Here is a 23,885-nt window from a genome sequence, read left to right as displayed (position 1 = left end):
TCAGCTTAATGTTACTCAAAGGTCATTCAGTGGCCTCATAAAAGTTTACAGTGTAGGGCTTTAAGAATTTACAATCAGCAGGAATGTTGCAGCGCTGCACCTCTTCCAGTTTATACAAAGGTGTGTTTCCCGCATCTGACATGAACACATACACATAACAAGCAGCAGCACATGCCAGTGGAAAAGATTATTAAAACAGAAAAGTATGAAAGCATACAACCCCTGGCAAAAATTATGTAATCACCGGCCTCGGAGGATGTTCATTCAGTTGTTTAATTTTGTAGAAAAAAAAAAAGCATATCACAGACATGACACAAAACTAAAGTCATTTCAAATGGCAACTTTCTGGCTTTAAGAAACACTATAAGAAATCAGGAAAAAAAAAATTGTGGCAGTCAGTAACGGTTACTTTTTTAGACCAAGCAGAGGGAAAAAAAATATGGAATCACTCAATTCTGAGGAAAAAAAATTATGGAATCATGAAAAACAAAAGAACGCTCCAACACATCACTAGTATTTTGTTGCACCACCTCTGGCTTTTATAACAGCTTGCAGTCTCTGAGGCATGGACTTAATGAGTGACAAACAGTACTCTTCATCAATCTGGCTCCAACTTTCTCTGATTGCTGTTGCCAGATCAGCTTTGCAGGTTGGAGCCTTGTCATGGAGCATTTCCTTCAACTTCCAAAGATTTTCAATTGGATTAAGACTATTTGCAGGTCATGACGTCAACCCTATGTGTCTTTTTGCAAGGAATGTTTTCAGTTTTTGCTCTATGGCAAGATGCATTATCATCTTGAAAAATGATATCATCCCCAAACATCCTTTCAATTGATGGGATAAGAAAAGTGTCCAAAATATCAACGTAAATTTGTGCATTTATTGATGATGTAATGACAGCCATCTCCCCAGTGCCTGTACCTGACATGCAGCCCCATATCATCAATGACTGTGAAAATTTACATGTTCTCTTCAGGCAGTCATCTTTATAAATCTCATTGGAACGGCACCAAACAAAAGTTCCAGCATCATCACCTTGCCCAATGCAGATTCGAGATTCATCACTGAATATGGACTTTCATCCAGTCATCCACAGTCCACGATTGCTTTTCCTTAGCCCATTGTAACCTTGTTTTTTTCTGTTTAGGTGTTAATGATGGCTTTCATTTAGCTTTTCTGTATGTAAATCCCATTTCCTTTAGGCGGTTTCTTACAGTTCGGTCACAGATGTTGACTCCAGTTTCCTCCCATTCGTTCCTCATTTTTGTTGTGCATTTTTGATTTTTGAGACATATTGCTTTAAGTTTTCTGTCTTGACGCTTTGATGTCTTCCTTGGTCTACCAGTATGTTTGCCTTTAACAACCTTCCCATGTTGTTTGTATTTGGTGCAGAGTTTAGACACAGCTGACTGTGAACAACCAACATCTTTTGCAACACTGCGTGATGATTTACCCTCTTTTAAGAGTTTGATAATCCTCTCCTTTGTTTCAATTGACATCTCTCGTGTTGGAGCCATGATTCATGTCAGTCCAGTTGGTGCAACAGCTCTCCAAGGTGTGATCACTCCTTTTTAGATGCAGACTAACGAGCAGATCTGATTTGATGCAGGTGTTAGTTTTGGGGATGAAAATTTACAGGGTGATTCCATAATTTCTTCCTCAGAATTGAGTGAGTCCATATTTTTTTCCCTCTGCTTGGTCTAAAAAAGTAACCATTACTGACTGCCACAATTATTTTTCCTGATTTCTTATAGTGTTTCTTAAAGCCAGAAAGTTGCCATTTGAAATGACTTTAGTTTTGTGTCATGTCTGTGATCTGCTTTTTTTTTTCTACAAAATTAAACAACTGAATGAACATCCTCCGAGGCCGGTGATTCCATAATTTTTGCCAGGGGTTGTATACAAATAATGAAAGCGTTTCACTTTAGTGCATGTGTATGAGTTATGGCAAGTTTGGACACTGAACTACAAGGGTCAAAGTGATCGTGTATAAACTTATTCAAGATTCCGGTCCAGAGAGACACGAAAGCAATAAGCTGAAATGCTGTTTACTTATTGTGAAAAAAAAGGAAAAAAAAGTGCCAAGGGCCCTGTGGGTTACCATCTCAATTAAAATGGCCATTCTCTACATAAAAATGGCCACCATTTCCAAACTAACAAATCTACGCAAATAATTTTTGGACGGGAACAATGTCAATGACCAATATTGTGCCATTGTTAAATTAAAAGAAAAATTATCAGACAGTTTTTGAGAAAATTGGGTCCAAATACCCAAATTGGCTGTTTTCACCATAAAATGGCCACCATTTCCAAATGAACGAATCTATAATTTTTTGCCGTGAAATATCCTATGCCCTCGTAGTCAGTAGGATATGTCAACAACCCATATTATGCCCTTGACAAATAAGAAAAAGTTTTGAGAAAATTGCCTTTAAGTGCTCAAAATGGCTATTTTCAGCATAAAAAATTGCATCCATTTCTAAAACAAAGGAATCTATGAATATGATTTTTAGACAGGAACAATGTCAATGACCCATATTACGCTCTTGCCAAATTAGTGAAAAAGTTATCAAACAATTTTTGAGATATTGCAATAAACGGAAGCCAATGACACAGATGCTGCACCATGACATGAGTGCAACCTCTTTTTATCCAGGTCACAAGGGTCAGACAGCACCCACGTGCAAACTCAGCCAACACTTCGTTCCAGACAACATGTGTGTCCAATATGAAAGAGCCACAATGTCAGCGACAGTGGAGACTGTAACCTCCTTTTCTACACCTTTTCACAGACGGCTCACTCGCAAAACTGTTTCATAGAGAACATGTAATCTCGTATAAAAGTGATACCTGGAAACGCTGAGTCATCAGAAAGGCCGTGATAGGTGCACGCACGGAACAAAACCCAGTCTATTGTCGCACTTCTGGAGAAACAATGTTGTAAACGGCAAGACAGTAGCACAAGTTTAAAAAAACAACAAACAAAACACACACCTACAAACAGTTTTCTTTTTCCTTGCTCAAGTCCTGTCCATCCACCAAATTTCCTGCCACCCAATACCTTTCTGAGTATTCCTTATAAACAGACCGACACTAACAAAAAACATTTATCCCTTAAAACAAGTATAAAATTTACAAATAAATCTGGAAAAACGCTTTTTTAAATTTACAAAACACCTTTTCAAAATCAGAGGTCTGAGATGTGAGTATGCTAAACCACAAATCCGTTCCAACTGAAAACATCTGGAGTGAATAGGACCAATTTTATTCACTTTATACATGCTTCCCTTAGGCAGTATTATTAGACGGTATTGCTTAAATTTTCATTGTTACGCAGATGATACCCAGCTTTATCTATCCATGAAGCCAGAGGACACACACCAATTAGCTAAACTGCAGGATTGTCTTACAGACATAAAGACATGGATGACCTCTAATTTCCTGCTTTTAAACTCAGATAAAACTGAAGTTATTGTACTTGGCCCCACAAATCTTAGAAACATGGTGTCTGACCAGATCCTTACTCTGGATGGCATTACCCTGAGCTCTAGTAATACTGTGAGAAATCTTGGAGTCATTTTTGATCAGGATGTGTCATTCAAAGCGCATATTAAACAAATATGTAAGACTGCTTTTTTGCATTTACGCAATATCTCTAAAATTAGAAAGGTCTTGTCTCAGAGTGATGCTGAAAAACTAATTCATGCATTTATTTCCTCTAGGCTGGACTATTGTAATTCATTATTATCAGGTTGTCCTAAAGGTTCCCTGAAAAGCCTTCAGTTAATTCAAAATGCTGCAGCTAGAGTACTGACGGGGACTAGAAGGAGAGAGCATATCTCACCCATATTGGCCTCTCTTCATTGGCTTCCTGTTAATTCTAGAATAGAATTTAAAATTCTTTTTCTTACTTATAAGGTTTTGAATAATCAGGTCCCATCTTATCTTAGGGACCTCATAGTACCATATCACCCCAATAGAGCGCTTCGCTCTCAGACTGCAGGCTTACTTGTAGTTCCTAGGGTTTGTAAGAGTAGAATGGGAGGCAGAGCCTTCAGCTTTCAGGCTCCTCTCCTGTGGAACCAGCTCCCAATTCGGATCAGGGAGACAGACACCCTCTCTACTTTTAAGATTAGGCTTAAAACTTTCCTTTATGCTAAAGCTTATAGTTAGGGCTGGATCGGGTGACCCTGAACCATCCCTTAGTTATGCTGCTATAGACTTAGACTGCTGGGGGGTTCCCATGATGCACTGAGTGTTTCTTTCTCTTTTTGCTCTGTATGCACCACTCTGCATTTAATCATTAGTGATTGATCTCTGCTCCCCTCCACTGCATGTCTTTTTCCTGGTTCTCTCCCTCAGCCCCAACCAATCCCAGCAGAAGACTGCCCCTCCCTGAGCCTGGTTCTGCTGGAGGTTTCTTCCTGTTAAAAGGGAGTTTTTCCTTCCCACTGTCGCCAAGTGCTTGCTCACAGGGGGTCGTTTTGACCATTGGGGTTTTTACGTAATTATTGTATGGCCTTGCCTTACAATATAAAGCGCCTTGGGGCAACTATTTGTTGTGATTTGGCGCTATATAAATAAAACTGATTGATTGATTGATTGAGCACATTTCACCCACCAGATGATGGCGCTGTAACTACCCAAAACACTTGTGTGGCTCTGCTCCTGACTGACTGCTGTTCAAGTTTGACAAAACCCACTTGTCCTCTTCCTTTGTGCGTACACATTTTAAACAGACAACAAAAAGTTAGCAAACAAATGCACTTTTTGCCGTATCAATTATTTTACACGCCAAAGAATTTATCTGCATTTCCCATGTAGTGCTGATACGTAAACTTGCCCCGCCCTCACGCAGAGCTGATTGTATCTCACACAGCGCCCCCCCTGGGGGCACGCATGGCACTTGAGCCACAGCATATACTTTCCGAGGTCAAAGGGCACTGCATTAAATGATTATTTTCGTCACTGCGTGTGAAACGTTACAGCAGGGGATCTGGATTATTCCCAAATGTAAACCTCTGAAAAAAGTCTGGAATGTACTGATGGATGTGCTCCCCCCCAAAAAAAGTAATTGCAGTAATCCGTGCAATTTATTGTATTAGAAAAATTTATCTAAACAGAGTACTTTTTTCAAATGACTTTTGTCATACATAAGGTGCAGTGACACTTGCATGACTTTGATCCACACACTTGCACACACTCTGCCGTGCAGGAGAGTAAACCCATCGCAAACCGTTGTAAACGCTTTGTGTATGTGCGCAAAGAAAATTTTGAAATGTTCAAAATCTCCATCACGCATTAATTACGTGAACATTGTGCAACCAATTCAAAAACACTGCATCTGAGTGCGAGTGACTGCGTCAGCGCACTGCATCACAGCGCAGCTCGTCTGATCAATTATAGCGATATGTTAAATCTATCATAAACATACTTTTACAGCTGCTCATAAGAGGGAATGAACATGTAACTGTTTTACCAAGCCATTACAGTATAAACATTACAAATAATTACCTTTTAGACTATTACAAATAAGTTCTCCACCTCATGAAGCGCACGACAGACAGAGAGAGAGAGAGACAAAGACAGAGAGAGAGACAGAGAGGCTCCAGATGAAATGGTCCTCTGTGATTTTGGAAGCGCTTAAGAGGTGTTTTCAACAGCCAACTGAGAGAAAATGATCAATCCATTACAAAATAATTATTTGATATACACAGCACCCGATGCACAAAATCCAGCTGGGAATACAGCGGAAGGGAAGTGCGCAGCTTAAAGTTGTGCAAGTGTCAGGCCACGTTTACACAGTACAAAGTGTCTAATATTTAAAAAAAAATAATTTTCACCACTTGGCAAAACCATTTCAAGTCTTTACAGTTCTTACAGTTAAAGAGGTGAAGGAGCCTTGATGCCATCAATAGTAGAGACCCAAGTTGAGACATGTGCATACATCATTTAGCAGAGGATAACACAACCCTTCTAGAATAATATGACCCCAGTGAACAACTTGGGGTCAAAATCTCTATCCGGGACAAACAGCCCAAAAAAGACCACGTCCTTTTTCGTCCCGAGCGTTACTTCAAATACAGCTGTATTTTCTACACTGTAGCAGGTACAGATTTTCCAAAGTAATCAAAATGTTCAGAATGACGAGTACATGTTTTGGAGAGTCATAGAAAAGTGTAAAATGTATATTTTCATATTTTAAGGAAAATGGTTAAAATAAGTGGGTCAACTTGTTACCGTACATCAACAGAAAAGAAACATTGGCCAAATACAATGAAATTGTATTTTCAGTCATACTGTTATCAATGGAACATTGATTTAAAGTGAAAAATACTGATAATATTGATAATATATAGAAAACCCTGTCAAAAACAAAACTTGTTTCTTTAGCAGACAGCAGTATCTAGAGATCTTAAATGTTTTAAAGATTATCAGGGAAATTTCCCCAACAGCCAAAAGCCTAGAAAATTACTAAATATGTGGTGATTCCGGACTGCATGTAGGTCATTTGACCTGATGTTTTCCAGCAATTTTCTCTTATAATCTCAAAATGAGAAATTTTACACTCTTCTATGACCCTTCTAAACATGTATTGGTCATTCTGAGTACCTTGGAATCCGCAGTTGAGAAAATACAGCTGTATTTGAAGTAACACTTGAGATGAAAAAGGGCATGGTCATTTTTGGGCTGTTTGTCCCGGATAGAGATTTTGGCACATATCCCAAGTTGTTCACAGAGGTACTATTATTCTAGAACAGTAGAGTTATCCTCTCCTAAATGATGTGCATACATGTCTAAGCTAGGTCCTAGACTACAAGCATGGTGGATGTATGCAACCTATTTTTTTCCGCAAACATAGTCAGCGCTGGGAAATAAAGGGCAGGGTTCCGGGTCAGCGCTGTCAGGCAACACAGTGGAGAGATACACAGATTTAAGCCACCACAGTCCATGCGCACACCACGATGATGTGTGGCCGACGTCCTCCGACTGACAAGAAGAGGCCAGAACTGAGGTGAGTCCAGACTGAGCCGTCCCAGGTTAATTGCTGCTCTTGAGCTCGAAGCGGCTGTACACCTGCTTTTTCTTGTTGTATTGGTTGACCAGGTCCAGCTTGCTGTGGCCAAGTGTCATTCGTTTCTGGTCCTGCCGACTGATAAAAACTCCCGGACTGGGCGGCGGTGGAGGGCTCTGCTGGCTCTCCGGCTCTGTTTGAGAGAGGTCTGGCCCTCCCCAAGGTGTGGAGCTGAGGGGGGATGGAGACCTCCGGGTCATGTATGGGTCTTTCTCTTTGGTGGTTGGGGTCAAGAAGCGGTCCGTCAGTTTACTGAAGATCTGATTTGATGGAGTCCTGTGCTTGGGGGCGACTTTACTGTCACTGACAGGTGAGGTGGACCGGTTCTTGAGGGTTATGTTTGAGTCGGGGGTGCCGGCGTTGAGCCCGCTGCTGTGGAACATTCCCGGCTTGTGTTCGTACAAACCCAGTGCCTGGAATTTTGAAGCAGTTCCCCCTAAATTTGAACGCATGATGTCTGCTGGATTGGGCTTGTTCCACTCGATGCCCTTTGGCTGACCGTAGGTCGCAGATGGATGTTCTGGACCCACGCTGTGATTGGCTGCACTGTTGGCACTCTGAGGCACCGCGGTTTGTCCTCGCTCACGTTCTCCGCCTCGCCTGTCTGGGCTGAGATGAGCGTTGTTGTTGGGCTCCTTTAAATCGTGACCTTGAGTGACCTTGTAGACAGTATTTGAGGCCATTCCAGGCGCAGCCTTCACACTGGACACACTGTTACTTGATTGGCTGCTGGAGTTTTCCGAACTAGTCCTATCCCTCTGCCTGTGAGGCAAAAACAACAAACTTCAGTCAGTATATTAAACGGTGCTGAAGTTACAGTCAAAGGATTTGATTCAGTCTCAACTTGGATACAAATATTGGACCTGATGTGGATGTTTTCTGAGGTGGATCATAAGACACTGAGGTGTTAGGACACTGGAATAACAAGTATGAGAAGTCAATCCTATACAAACTCTGAGCTCCGTTGGCAGGGGTGCCACAAGGGATTTGGGGCCCCATGAAAAGAAATCTTACTGGGCCACCCCCTGTATTACTTTGTCAGTATTATAATTGTATTAGGGGCTTCTCTGGGCCCCTAGAAGACTTCTCCTTATTCTCCCCTTTTTGGCACCCCTGCCCATTGGTCCTGGTGCCTATCCCAAGATACAGTAGGAGATGAGAGTCTACGATTCCCCGTGGATGGAACACCAGACCATTGTAGATTAATTCCCAGGCAAGGCCAGTACCCATTTACAGCTGGGTGGACTGAGACAATGCTGAGTAAGTGTTTTGTTCAAAGACCCTTACACACACACACACGCACCTGGAATCAAATACCAGTCTGTGTACTGGTGGTCTAATTCCACTGCTACAGAGCCACCTGCTGTGTGTTGTATAGTGTGGGTTGACCCACATCACTCATTTGTACAAGAACATGTCTGAAATAAAGTGATGTGGGCACAGAACCAAAAAATTAACTTTGATAATCAGATAACTGAAAAGTTATCTTTGAAAAGATAAAACGATAAACCACCCAAAAATGTATCGGAAGTTACAGATTACCAATAAATTCCAGTATTGTCTCTGGTATATTTACAACTACTAACAAACTGAATTTGAGTTTTAACACCACGATCGCTGGTAGCATCAAAAGCGACAGACCCAAACAATGAGCCCGCACTTATGTCTTTGAACATCTTGCCCCCTGCTGGAAGCTCTTGTTTACTACATGGCTTCCAGCACAGAAGCAAGCTGAGAGCAGCCACAAAGCCCAATCACAATGCTCCAGTCATGCTGACTTACGGTTTGGTATATAAATAAAATGAATACTGATAGAATAACTCCATTAATGTCAATTCTGTCATTTGTGCAAAGTTAAAATATTACATATATCTTTTAATGTTGAATAATGCACTAATTCTGAAATTTTGTAACAAACACAGACAGATCACAAAGGATTCTGGGTAAAATGTGCATCATCTGCTAAGCACTGATTGGTTCAGTCATTCATTATGTAAACCAACACGTTAATGTGACGTGTCGTGTGTTGGTGTTTACAGATAAATGTGCTTTTGTAAAATATTCAAATTTTTTATTTGTAAAAACAGGCATTTTTAACGGAGCCCTGGAAGTGTCGCCGCAAAATGTTTTGCATGTGGAGAGAATGTGCGCACGTTTTATGATGTTGTGCGCACGTTTTATTATATTGGGCACACGTTTTACTATATTGTAAAATGTGGACTCATTGTCTTGACACAAATGTTGGCTATTCGCCCTATTGACATTTCAAATCCCGCAAAACCTCGGAGAGGTCGCCGCACTGCGAGATCTCAGTAACATTGAGAACTGCATTGAGACGCTCTGATCACGCTGCACTTTAACCGTCCACTGCACACAGACAACACCATTAACATCGCAACATAAAACTATTTTTATATTGTGCCTAAAACTCTCATGAATATATTCTCTGGGTTTATAGACGCTGTTACTGTGTTTATTTTATGTAAATGTGAGAATCACAGGCTGTCTCTCCGTTATTTTCAATGGGAGCTGCTGTGCGCTACCATCGCTTCCTGTTCATGTCTTTCTGGGGGAAAGTGAAGTTTGCTCTTTAACGTGTTGATTGTTGTTCTTTACTACACTGTTTGTCCTCTTTGTTTGAGACTAATATATATGTCTGAAATTCAGTTTGCGTTTATTAAATTCCATGCAGATTAAACGTAACAGACACATATTGTTATAATTGTTTTAGCAAGTTTTCAGGGTATTATGCAGCAGTCTCTGATTAACGTGATGAAAAGCATAAAAAAAATACATTTTTGTAGTATAATATTCATTTACAACTGTCATTGTGTTGACTGCAGCAACTCTCTGGCACGCAAAGGATTATGGGATACGTCAATAGTGCGAATGAACACTACTGGCCAGTAGATAATCCATGTCTGCTACATTTAAGATGCGTGGAATTTAATAAACGCAGACACAATAACAATGTCTATAAACCCAGAGAATATATTCACGAGAGTTTTAGGCACTAGAGTTTAATGCTGTTGTCCGTAGAGCCTGATCAGAGTGTTTCAAATGCATTTCTCTCATGTAATGAACGTACCGAGATTACCCTATCCTACCCATAATGCGCTGCTGGGCACAGCATATATCCACACTAAAACCTTAAAAATTAGCGCATTACTTTAAAACTAAAACATACATCTGATATTTTCACTTTAGAAAACTTCAGACATGACATTAATTTAAATAACTTGTCCGAAATTAGTTTGGTTAAAAGTTGAACCATAAGTTAAAAATGTATGCCTCTGGATGACTTGCTGTTTTGCAGAGGGTAGAACTACACATCAGCTACGAAACATTTAAGAGGTAGGTGCTCAACTGATTTTAAGTTTTATAAATATTTGTAGCTGTTCAGCTTTATTTACCACATTATAGGTCTAAAAATTATCAGACAAAAAATTTATCACAAGATAATTAGTCCGATAATGTTTTTTAAAGTTATCTAAAAAGATAATCTGATAATAAAAATATTATCTTCGATAATTATCGTATTATCGGAACTGTGCCCACCACTGTGCACTGATACTTCAAACTTTAAAATGTAAAATAAGAGGTAAAGTGGTAACTCTTTGGTAAGAATAAACTCATGACTGTAGTTTTGTACCTGTCAGACAGTAAATCCAGACTCAGACCGGGACCTGCCCCCACGACAGCAGGCATCATGTGTTGGTATGATGGGTAGTACGGCGTTCCGTCTTCATCTGGGTTGTGGAAACACTCTATGATCTGTGAGTCTGCGTACAGGCAGCGGAACTCCCGGTCGAAGCTGTCAGTGATTCCACCTGAGAAATGCATCACCATGTTGCTATGCACCTGAGCAGACAACCAGGTGAAGCTACGGGAGGAGAAAAGAAACTATGTTAGACCAAAAACCTGAGATGAGATGTTCCAGGATTACTTATGCTAGCTAAAGGATATTCACATGGTTGATATTTTTACCTGTTAATACTCATTATAGTAAAATAGATTGAAAATTCAACCTATATTCTAAGAGACAACTGTATATATGTTCCTCTCTTGTCCAAACACTTCAGAAATGTATACTTTAACATACGGGGAGTGACACACACTATTGATGTCCCAATGGAACTTACTGCCCAATACAGCGCCCAATCACAAAGTCACCCAATGGTGCTTCAGATGGTAAGGTCTAGGAGATGTAAAATATGTTTTTTCTTTTTGATTTTAGGAAGAAACCTCATGCAGACTGGACAGAGGGGTATCAAGCCAAAACACAGAAGAGTGTAGAACTGTGTGTCAGCAGCAACAGAACTGCTAATGTATACACAGCAGTTTTCTAAAGAAAATCCTTACAAATGCTTTCTTTTACTTCAAGATTAATTTCTGATTACTGTACATTTTGAAGTCAAAATATTTCTTACAATAAATAACTAACTAACTAAATAAAAAAGATTTGTTAGAAATTATTGATGTTTGTAAATTAAAACCATAACTTATCTGTTGTTGTTTCAGATTTGATGATTTCTTGATTAACATTATAAGGAATCTTGGGCATTTATTTTTAGACAAATAAAATAGCATGAAAAGTAATGTGTACATTTTAAGCCTGTTAGATTCATTCATGTCTGCATTTCAACTAGGACTAAAAGACACCATAAATAAATATTTAATATAAACACAACAGGAAATGATGTAACAATGACTGCAGTGTGTTTGTTCATCAGGATTTCTTAACGTGACATGAACCTCATGATGAAATCATTTTTTAATTTAGTCATTTCAACATTTAATTACATCCTCACTGACTATGTGATTACTTTTAATGTTGCCATCAGGACAGAGTCATTATTAAAATATGAATTTGACTATGCTAGTGACTGTGAATGCCTTGGAGCCTGCACAATGGGGTGGGGTTCGCTGCAGATAGTGTCTCTGTGCATAGTTCAACTATACAGCACACTTTGCACAAAGAGATGCTGTATGATGCTGTAGTGCAGAGGAAGCCTTTTCTGCGTACACGCCACAAACAGAGCCGCTTGAGGTATGCTAAGGCACATTTGGACAAGCCAACTTCATTTTGGAATAAGGTGCTGTGGACTGATGAAACTAAAATTGAGTTATTTGGACATAACAAGGGGCGGCATGCATGACTGAAAAGGAACACAGCATTCCAAGGAAAATGCTTACTACCTACAGTAAAATTTGGAGGTGGTTCCATCATGCTGTGGGGCTGTGTGGCCAGTGCAGGTACTGGGAATCTTGTTAAAGTTGAGGGTCACATGGTAGAGGTGAGCGATACCGGGAATTTTGGTATTGATCCGATATCGAGTAAATACAGGCCCAGTATCGCAGATATCGATACCGATACTTTTTCATATTTAAGCTTCATAGATCCAAAGGATCCAAAAGACCTAGGAAAGAATTTCACCAAACATTGTACGTGACAACAAAATACATTATTATCACAATCAACATTTGTTTAAAAAAAATATCACTCAACACAACTTAAAACAAAATCCCCTGAGGTAGAGGCCTAACAAACCACAATACAAGGGTGCACTGCTCTGTGTTGTGTGACATGGCGCAGCGCTGCTCTTACAGACAGAGTAGACTTTGATGAATCTGCGTGCGCAGCAGTCAGTGCGTGCGGGAGAGAAAAAAGCTTGAGTATCAATCTTTTTACATGAGGATCGTTCAATATCAATACCAGCGTTGGTACTGATATTATGATCGATCCGCCCACCTCTATCACATAGATTCCAGTTAAAATCAGCAGATTCTTGAGAACAATGCTCATGAATCAGTGACAAAGTTAAAGGGCCAGGGCTAGATCTTTCAACAAGACAACCACCCTAAACACTGCTCAAAATCTACTAAGGCATTCATGCAGAGGAACAAGTACAACATTGTGGAATGGCCATCTCAGTCTCCAGACCTGAATATTATTGAAAATCTGTGGTATGATTTTAAGCGGGCTGTCCATGCTCGGAAACCAACAAACCTGAGATGTTTTGTAAAGAAGAAAGGTCCAAAATACCTTCAACCAGAATCCAGACTGTCATTGTAAGCTATAGGAAGCATTTACAGGCTGTTATTTCTGCAAAAGGAGGATCTACTAAATATTGATGTATTCTTTTCCTGTTGGGGTTCCCAAATTTATGCACCTGCCTAATTTTGTTTAAAGAATTATTGCACACTTTCTGTAAATCCTATAAACTTCATTACACTTCTCAAATATCACTGTGTTTGTCTGCTATATGATATATTTAACTGAAATTGCTGATCCAAACAACCCATGATTTATAAAGGAAAATCATGGAAATCATCAGGGGTGCCCAACAATCTTATCAGCTGCACTGATGCAATGGATTTCCATCAATCTACATCTGATTAAACTGTACTTCACCCTGGATGGAGTGATAATTTCCTGGACAACGATGAGTCACTCCAATGACTCATCAGCTCATTGGCTACCGACAAAGCGGGTACACGTCCGCTGAAATGGAGCGCTAAAGCAAAGACATCTGGCTGGTATGGACCCGAATGTCTGCTGCTTCAGTACAGATGTGTTAAACTTTGTGAGGATGGAAACACCCCAGTTGATGGATGCTGAAAGGAGGTGGGCGTGGCATGCAGTCAGTCAACCAGGACAGTTTCGTGGTGTGGTTGTTGGGGTGACACATGGCAGACCTGACTGAATCGGATTCTATCAAACAGTAACACTGTGTAGCAAGTTACGCTTCTCTCTGACTCACAATCAGGAGCTACCATTAACTCCTAAATGCTGAGTCAATCCTTATTTGTTTCCCAAATAAAACAATCAGAGCCACACCGACTCGGGTCATTTAACAGTTGATTTCTGAAAGCCTTTCAAGATAACACAGAGAGGAACAAGAGCCGTGGCGATGAGACGACATTTGCCTTGACTAAGCACTTGACATGTTCCCAGACCTCGCCCTGACATTCCAGAAGGAGCAGTACGGTTTGATGCCTGGCGTGCCTGAACCCCGCCCATCTAGTTAGTGCACAGTGAAACAGCACATAATCCATGAAGGAAAACGCACTTCTCCAACCAAGTCCGAGATAGATCAGAGTGTGTGACAGACAGACAACACCTGTAAGATGAATCAACCTGATCAGACAGACTGTGAAATAAAAAAAAAAAAAAAAAAAGTGAAACGGGCAATGCCCCATGAAAACAAGAGTTCATTATTTATTTATTTATTTTTTAATAAAATTGTGCAACAGGGCTGTAGATGTATCTAGACAGATCACAGTATCTACCAAAGATGTTTTGTTTTCCAACAAAACAGGAAAAAAGGTTCAAACCATCCCAATGGGAACATCGTAATGTGCAACAATGGTAAACATGGTTGTTTGGGGCTTAGCTGCTTTTCTGAAGATCATAGTGCAAATATGTGTTACCACAAACGGTGGCGGCCTTCAGGACCGTTCAGATAAAGCACTCGCTATAATCACACCATTAAGCAGAAGGTCTCACTGCGACACACGGCGGGTAAAAGTCTCCAGAGTTTTATAGCCTTCCAGTGTCACCGGCACATTACATAACACATGCAGGTGGGACTGAAGCACTAACAGCAAAACAGCACAGTTTGAAGTTTAGGAAAAGTAGGCAGCAAGAGATTTAAAACAAAATAAGGCAACTTTTCTGAATGTTTTTCTGTTTTTAACTGATCAAATGTTCCAGTGGACGTGATGAACCAACCCGTCATGTGTCTGCTTTCTGCTTGGAAACGTTCAACTGCAGTGACAAAATGCAGCACCAAATTAATTTTAGCAGCTGAGGAGAATAAGTGACATTTTTGTGATTACAGGTAAAGTTTCCTGAGAATAAATTTGAATAATTTTAATCAACTGCTGGCAAATGCTGCTTTGGTACATTCTGATAACGTGTCAAGGTATGTGACAGTTAATTTCAGAATACAGACACCAACTCATTTAAGTGGTAGTGTCCTGGTTTGTTCATCAAGGCCCATAACGCTGGTCAAATAGGCCCAACTCCAGCAATATCATAATATGTGTATTACCAACAGAGAACAACGATGTACCAAGTATGAAATTCCTCCTAAAAATGTGAGGAGATGGATGGACAGACAGACATTGCCAGGACATAATCCCCCTTCTGGCCTTCAGCAGATAAAAAACTTCTAAGTGTAAATGTACAGTGTCACCATTTCAGAGCCGAGCGGGTCACCGGGCTGTTCACCAAGAACAATGCAAGCCAGATATCCAATTACTGGATGAGACCAACTCACCGATTCTGATGTACCAGCAAAGGATTTTTAATCAGGTTAAGTCCTGAGAGTGCGGTGGGAGTCTGTCTGGACGGCAACCACTCGATACATCAGATCTTTTCCATATTAGGATTTTAATGTTTATACAAAACCATAAATGTGTACATGATATCAACTGGTTATTCTTCACAATCATGTACTGCAGTGATGAGTCTGGCGTTTAACCCTCTGAGTGTCGAAATCAGCCGACAGGTTTGAAAACCATGTTTACTTTTCAAAACAAACAAACAAAACACTTCCCTCAGGAAAAACAACTAAATAAGTAAATCAACGTTTAAAGGCACCGTTTACTCATCCTGTCTGCTGTTAATCGGTGAAATCACCTGGTGGAGTTGCTGGTTACCAAGAAACCTGCACCCTCTTTGCCCTTTCTGGAGTCAGGTTGACACTTATGCCAACTGGAAAATATATTGTAGACATAGACCCTTTGCATTTATTTTTTGTAATTAAAAATAATAAATTAAGGGCATTCAACTTTCACTTCCTCTTCTTTTATAATTTAAAACTGTTAAAGTTCTACCAAATTATAGCTGTGATTGTGTTGTATGTGCAGAGGTGCAGGATTTGCAGGTGCAGTAAAAAAAAAAAAAAAAAAAAAAAGGCCACAGCAATGAACCCCCCCAAAAAAGCGCTTTCTAGGCCGTCCAGCACTCCATTTTCTATGTCTTCGTGGACAGCTGCAGATGGAAGTGACAACACAAACTCTATTCATGAGTTCTAATCAAATAATCTGCACTGGAAAACCAGAGATGGAGTAATTAAGTGATTGAGGTAAAAGAAAAAAAAGAAAGAAAAAAGCATTACACCGAGCTAACGAACTTGAACGAAAAAATACATATGTGGTGGCCGTCACAGACTGTGACTTAACTTATGCCTAATCCAACTGAACAAACTCTGCAGATCACACAGACTAATAGGTCACCAAACTGGGTGTTATCATCTGTTAGTGCAAATACATTCTGGGACAGACACCCAATGCACTGTGCTACTTAAAGAAATTATATAACAGCTGAGTGGATTCTTGTCACTTGATTGGTGCTTTGTATGTCACATGACATGGATTAATTCATCCCATTTGTGTTGCACTGCATTCAGAGTGCGGCTTGGTTCCATTTAGTCACTCATTTCTGACGTGACTTTTTTTTCCCGCTTCACTGAGGAAGTACACAGCGCGACCGAGTCGGTTGCATGTGTGTGCACGTGCATGGGACAGCGACATGATGATTTGATTGAGTTAACTGACGCTGCTACACACACAAAATCCACTCTGCTGTAAGCCATCTGGGTGCATGAAAAGCTGCTAACATGAAACGCTGATGTGATTTTTGGTTGGACTGAGAAACTATAAAAAGTCCTTTTTTTTTTTTTTTATGGAAGTCCGAAATCAGCTCACAGCATCACTGGACTACACGTCACAGTGGAACACCAAAATGTAAGTCCCTTTTCTGTTGTTTATAAATTAATAAAATATAAAATGACAAGGATTTATTTTAGCAGTTATATAAGACAAATAATGAATGTTTTACATTCTTTCAATGGTACGAATATTTCATGATGTGAAAGCTGGAACAAACCATTCAACGAGGCGAAGTTGAATGGTTTGTTCCAGCTTTCACCTCATGAAATATTCGTACCATTGAACTCATAAACATTCATTCTTTGTATACTGGAAAACACCATTATCACCGTTGTTGTGTTCGCGTGCGCACATGTAAACAAAGGAAAACTCTGTCATTGTGTTATAAACCAGCCACCATTTTGTTTTATTATACATCTGTGTAGTTAATAAAATTATCTTCACAGAGCGCATGTGGGGGAAAAAACAAAAACAAAACAAACAAACAAAAAAAAAACTGGCTGCCGCTGTGGTTCCTTTATGGAACGCGGGAGAGTGATATTTTTTGGCCATGATAATTTGTGCACACATTTTCCTTTAATTGAGCCCACGAATTAATAAAATGTGCGCATGTTTTCCTTTCGTTTAAAATGAACTCCATTATACGACCTAAACTGTCATCCTCACGATGGGGAGACGCTTCACCCTCAGCATCCTTTTTAATGTGCTTAAACTCCAGATGATGCCATGCTGGGTAGCTAGAGTTCTCTGTATGTCCTTGTGCACCCAAACCATGATGATAATCCCTGACCAGATCCATTTCTAATGGGGAAATGTATTACACCGTCTCCTGGTTTGTTGGCTAATAGCCAACATTTATGTGTCAAGACAATATTGAGTGCACGTTTTACAAATTGTGGCCACGTTTAAGTAGATTGTGCCCTTGTTTCACTCAAACGATGCTTAAAACGTGCGCACATTCTCTCCACATGCAAAACATTTTGCGATGACACTTCCAGGGCTCCGTAGTTCCTCGCTCTCTCCCCTCAAACTCTGTCATAATTGTGTTATAAACCAGTCACCATTTGTTTTATTATACATCTGTGTAGTTAATAAATAAAATCTTCACAGACGATTCGTTCACGCGTGCACGTGAGAAAAAATAAAAACATCTGCCGATGCTGCTGCTCTCCCCTCAAACTCTGTCTGACACATCAGAGGAGGATATTTAAGGTTGATATAAGACTGACTTTTGGTTGTGCAAGTAACTTTTTTTTGGTGCAAGTAATTTTTTTTGTTACTAGCACCAGTGCAAGTAGGTTAAAAAAAAATGTATTTCAACCCCTGTCAAAGTCACTTAATTTAATGTTATCTGTCACTCCGGGAAGTTACCCTGCTGATTAGGGCTGCATGTGTGTGTATGTTAGTGGGAAGGGATGAGATTAATGTACATAAGATGTTTAAATAAAAATACAAATCAGAGTTCCTTCAAGTTAAACATACAGGGCCAGAGCTTTTTAAGATTTAAGGCATAAAAAGAATTTCCACTGGCACCCCTATAATTTTATTAGCATTTAAGAGGGGATTCAGAATATGACATTACCAGGACGATCAAAATTCATATTGTGTAGAATTTTTTTTTTTTTTTTTATAAAAAGTTCCCCATGAAGGTAAATTTTCAACAGAACAGACGACCTTGAACTACTGATGGCAGCGGTGGTTGAGGTCAACAGTGATGTCAAAGATCATATGGGGCTTCCCCAGACTAATGTGCCTAAATTGACAGAGCGGTGCCAACTCAGAACATGGCGCCATTTTTGGTTCCAACTGCGCTGTACTACTGAATAAACCCTTTAAGTTTTCAACATTTTTTAAAAATCATTTAATACAGCAACACATCCAGATACAGGTGCAATCAAAATAAATCTAAAAATAGTTGAGCTATCAAATTTACAATTTCTGATGATTTATTTAATTAATTTAAAGCCTAATTTATGCAGCTGCACAGCTGTAACTCCGTGTCATGCAATGACGTGTGTGACAGTTTTAAAGTTCTCCTTCTCTGGATTATGCTTTATTCTGGATTAATTTGACCCTCAACAAGCTTTTCTTTCTACAATCATCACCTTCAAATCAAAGGTAAGCTGAACAATTTCCTCTTTTACTGACTTTGTGCTGTAAAGTAGCAGACTTTTCTGATCATTTATCACTGTGCACACTGCAACAACTATTATAATATGATGGCAGACAAAGGACAAAGTATGTAAATGATTAGTTACAGTCAGGAGGCAGCAAACATCTACTGGAATCCATTTAATGACTGGGTCAAAGTTTCCTCAAATTTTTTTTCTGCCAAATGTATTTGATCCATTATCAAAATGTAATTAGCATGCGCACTGCAAAAAACTATTATAATATGATGACAGATGAAACAGTGAAAGCAGCAAAGTGTCAAATCACAGCCTTTTGAGGTGTCTGATTTAAAAGTTGCAGGTCGGGGCTGCTGCTACGAGTCTGAACACAGCGTGAAAAAATAAACGGTCAGGCTTTTAATGAGGGAAATAACTCTGGTCCCACATGTGAGGGGTTTAATGGAAATGCACTGCGATCGGATGGGGCATTTTATCCGACGTGAACAAAAATATGTTGTACAAAATCTGTTATATACGGTGCTTGTTACATGGAAAACAATACAAAAAAAAAACAAACTTTGGGACTTTTTTTTTTTTTTGTCCGATGACTGCAAAATCTGGTTTACACGATGACGTTTTAGGTGAGTTTTACTGTACGTGGGACTGAACAATAAATTTACCTAGAAAGCTTTGACGATGATGTTGGCTTCCATCCCACACAGCTAACATTATTTTCCCAAATTTTTCTTTTGGTCAGATCTGAAGGGAATCTGCACATCTTGAAGGCCTTGTTGTGTCTGTTTGTGCCTTCAAATGCACAACAACCCTACATTTTTCAACAAATAAATAAATAAAATAGCTGGATTTACATGCAGACAGATTAACAGCAAATGCTATGTTGAACCCAAGATGGCACCATGAGTCACGTGACCAGTTTTTTTTTTTTTTTTTTTTTTTTATAAACTCGTCATGTCACCACTTTTAATTTAGGCACACTACCCCAGACTTGTGCAAAGCATTGTGGGAAGAACACGGTGGCAGCCAATCAGAGTAGAGAGGTACAACGACATATACTGGCTCATCTTACGCTGGCTCCTCCTCCAACATTGCGGAAAACGCTCTGAAACGGCAGCGTTTGTGTGTAAAATTAAGATGTTTCTCATATATTATGTAAAAACTAGGAAGAAATAAACACTTCTAAAAACAAAAAAAAAAAGCTGATAACACCTCTGGAATGATTTACAAGACACTTCACAGACGTCAGCGTCATGCATCGCATCAAAGTAACTTCCAGTCTTTTCAAAGGCTCATACATGCACACACGCAAGCACACACACCTTCCTGCAGACAGCGTTAAAAAGAAAAGAAAATATTCATTACGGAATTCCCCTCAAATAAATATGTTCTCTTGATTAAAATGAGCTGTAATTTTACTAGATGTTTCAAAAATAAATAGACATTATAATGCTAGGATTTCAGGAGAAAGATAATTTTGTCAGTTTAGTGAAATGTGGGTGGTCCTCTAGCTTTAAGGAAAGATAGATTCAAGAGTTTTTGTTATGTCAATTGGAAATAAATATAATACCCACATTACAAACACGTGTGTGCATGGACTGTCACCCATTCTCAATTTCATATTTGGTTTAAATGATGTCACTGCATGAAAAACAAAACAAAAACAAACAAAACAAAACAAACACACACACACAAAAAAAAACACAGTTGAGACCTAAAGCCAATAAGGCTCAGTTAAAAATGTCGGTATTATGCGCACGCGCACACACAGTCTGCACTGCCCCACCGATGTCTTTCATTTTGTCTGTAGCTCACGCATCATAGGAGTGTAGGTACGTTAGCGGCGGTACACACAGACATAGTGAACGTGCTGCTTTCTGGGGTGCTGACTAACATTAAAGCTGTGAAGAAGGAGAGCAGACTGCATGCTTGTATGTGCATTTTAACCTCACCTGTATGACCCAGCAATGACCTCCTCACAGTCAATGATCATAAACTTCTCCAGGACCTGACCGGTGAACTTCTTTCCGCTCTTTGTGCAGTAAGTGTCACCGCACACACTGCGAATGCGCATGTACTGCAAAGACACAAATTACTTCACAGTTAGTCACAACAAGAAATTTATACAAGTACAGTCTTAAATGGTACAGCAAGCATCACAACTGTACCCTCTGTTGAACAGCAAGCACCCCTCCTGCCACCCCTACCGCTTCTTCGAAAAAAAGAAGCTAGTTCAATATGCATGGCACCTTGTTTCCATGGAAACGGAGCTGGTTTGAGAACCAACGTTTTTTGGTTCAAACTGATTTTTAAGCAGCTCTGGTCGAACAAAGTTGATTCAAACAAAACAGACAACAGATCGAAAAAACAGCTCTGCTGCTTGATACAAACAACTACATTTACCAGTTTTAACAACAGCTGCAGCACACACAAAATGAGCAACTCCGCTCGTTAGCAATCACACTACCAGTATGACAGACTGCCATTTACAATCAAAGCACCAACTTACTCTACGAACACGGCTGTAAACATAAACCGTGACCCTGCCACCTTCAGCTCGCAGGATATGAAAGCTAACAAATAAAATGCACTCTGAAGTGGACGAGCTTGCAATCACAATCTTTGTTTCTCATTAAATGTGTCTTTCTTTCTGTGCTTATTTTTTTTAAACCTTACATAGAGTATGGAAAATACTGACAGATTATTTGTATAAAAACATGGTTATTTCTCAGGTGGGATGTACCGAACAGACCAGACAATAATTTGTCTTGACACAAATACAACACTTGTTCATTCAAAATAAATAAAATCAAATAATAATTTGAGTGTTCTGTAAGAGGATGATGATACAATGACGAAGTTTTTGCTAACAAGACAAGGAGCGAAAGTATTTGTCAACTGGAACAAAGTGAGCTAATCACATTATATCACTGACTTTACCCCCTCCCCACCGTCAGTTAAGAAACCAACCACTCTAGTTAACTAACCGACTAGTCTAACTGAAATCATTAACAGTGTGTTCCTATGATGTGTTATTATCAGAATGATGCATGAGTGTATCCGTAATGTATCCACTACATTATGGAACCATGTTGGGTTGTGAATGGCAACCACCATTATAAAATCCTGGTTCTCACTGATTTACTCTCTCCACATCATCCAGGCTTTTCTGCCTCTCATTTTCTTCATTCATCTGATACTCAAAATACTTTCTCCACCTTCTCACACTCTCCTCGCATGTCAGCACTTTCCAGCACTATCCCTTTGTCTGGCCAATCGGTACACGTCCTTTCCTCCTTCCTTACTGTTCAACTTGTTGTACAGCTCACTATATGCCTTTTCATCTTATTCTGCATCTCTTTTTACCCCTGTCAACTTTATTCATCTCTGACTATCCCAATTCTTTTTGAGCAACCTCTTTCTCGTTATGTTTTCCAGAACATCTTTATTCCACCACCAAGTCTCCTAGTCTTCCTTCCACTGTCCAGATGTCACACTCAGTACCTATCTAGCTGTCTCCCTCATCACAGCTGCAGTACTTTTCCAGTTGTCCAAAATTGCTTCCCCTCCATCCAGTGCCTCTTTCACCTGCTCACTGAATTTCACACAAGAATCTTCCTCACTTCAGCTTCCACCATCTGATCTTTTGTTGAGCTCTCACTCTCCTTCTCTTCTTCACCTCTAAGGTCATCCTACGCTGTCTAACTATACTCTCTTGTGCCACCACATTACAGTCTCCAATTTATTTTAGCTTGCATCTCCTGCAAAGAATGTAGGCTAGTCCACCTGTGTGTGCCTTCCTCCACTCTTATGTCACCCTCTGCTCCTCCTTTTTCCTAAAGTAGGTGTTCACCACAGCCATTTCCAGCATTTTTGCAAAATCAACTACAACCCTAATTCCAATGAAGTTGGGACATTGTGTAAAATGTAAATAAAAACAGAATACACTGATTTGAAAATCCTCTTCAACCGATATTCAATTGAATACACCACAAAGACAAGATATTTAATGTTCAAACTGATAAACTTTTTTGTTATGGTGCAAATATTTTCGCATTTTGAAATAGATGCCTGCAATGCGTTTCAAAAAATTTGGGACGGGGCAACAAAATACTGGGAAAGTTGATGAATGCTCAAAAACACCTGTTTGGAACATTCCACAGGTGAACAACTTACACATCTATGATGGCACCATCAATGCTGAAAGGTTCATCCAGGTTTTGGAGCAACACATGCTGCCATCCAAGCAACATCTTTTTCAGGGATGTCCCTGCTTATTTCAGCAAGACAATGCCAAGCCACATTCTGCATGCGTTACAACAGCATGGCTTCGTAGTAAAAGAGTGCGGGACTAGATTGGCCTGCCTGCAGTCCAGACCTGTCGCCTATTGAAAATGTGTGGCGCATTATGAACCGCAAAATACGACAACGGAGACCCTGGACTGTTGAACAACTGAAGTCATACATCAAGCAAGAATGGGAAAGAATTCCACCTACAAAGCTTCAACAATTAGTGTCCTCAGTTTCCAAACGTTTGAGTGTTGTTAGAAGGAAAGGTGATGTAACACAGTGGTAAACATACCACCGTCACAGCTTTTTTGAAACGTGTCGCAGGCGTCCATTTCAAAATTAGCAAATATTTGCACAAAAACAATAAAGTTTATCAGTTTGAACATTAAATATCTTGTCTTTGTGGTGTATTCAATTGAATATAGGTTGAAGAGGATTTGCAAATCATATTCTGTTTTTATTTACATTTTACACAGCATCCCAACTTCACTGGAATTGGGGTTGTACCATCTGCCCTTCCACATTCCTGTACTTGATACTATATTTACCCATTATTTTTTCGTCACCTCTGTTAGCTTTACCAACATGCCCATAGACGCCCGCTCCAATCACCATTTTCTTGTGTTTGGTTACCACCTCATCTCACTCACTGCATAAGTTTTCTTTCTCCTTCATCTCACAACCTAACTGTGGAGCTTACACTGATGATATTC

At 39.7% G+C, this 23,885-nt stretch overlaps 1 protein-coding gene across 1 annotated transcript in view; it reads right to left on the bottom strand.

Annotated features, from left to right (window-relative positions):
- Nucleotides 1-6,850: 6,850 nt before the first annotated feature.
- Nucleotides 6,851-23,885, bottom strand: part of fam83c (family with sequence similarity 83 member C) — a 45,399-nt gene continuing 28,364 nt past the window's right edge. Inside the window, exons 4-6 of the mRNA XM_034165908.1 lie at nt 20,835-20,959; nt 10,728-10,958; nt 6,851-7,837 (exon numbers count right to left, since the gene is read on the bottom strand). Of these exons, the coding sequence (XP_034021799.1) occupies nt 7,042-7,837; nt 10,728-10,958; nt 20,835-20,959 (1,152 nt within the window). The 3' untranslated portion in view covers nt 6,851-7,041. The remainder of the gene's footprint in view (nt 7,838-10,727; nt 10,959-20,834; nt 20,960-23,885) is intronic.

Source organism: Thalassophryne amazonica, chromosome 3, assembly GCF_902500255.1.
Source record: "Thalassophryne amazonica chromosome 3, fThaAma1.1, whole genome shotgun sequence".
Taxonomy (NCBI): Eukaryota; Metazoa; Chordata; class Actinopteri; order Batrachoidiformes; family Batrachoididae; genus Thalassophryne; species Thalassophryne amazonica.
The sequence above is the reverse complement of the archived record's forward strand: the minus strand, read 5'-3'. Positions and strand labels throughout refer to the sequence as shown.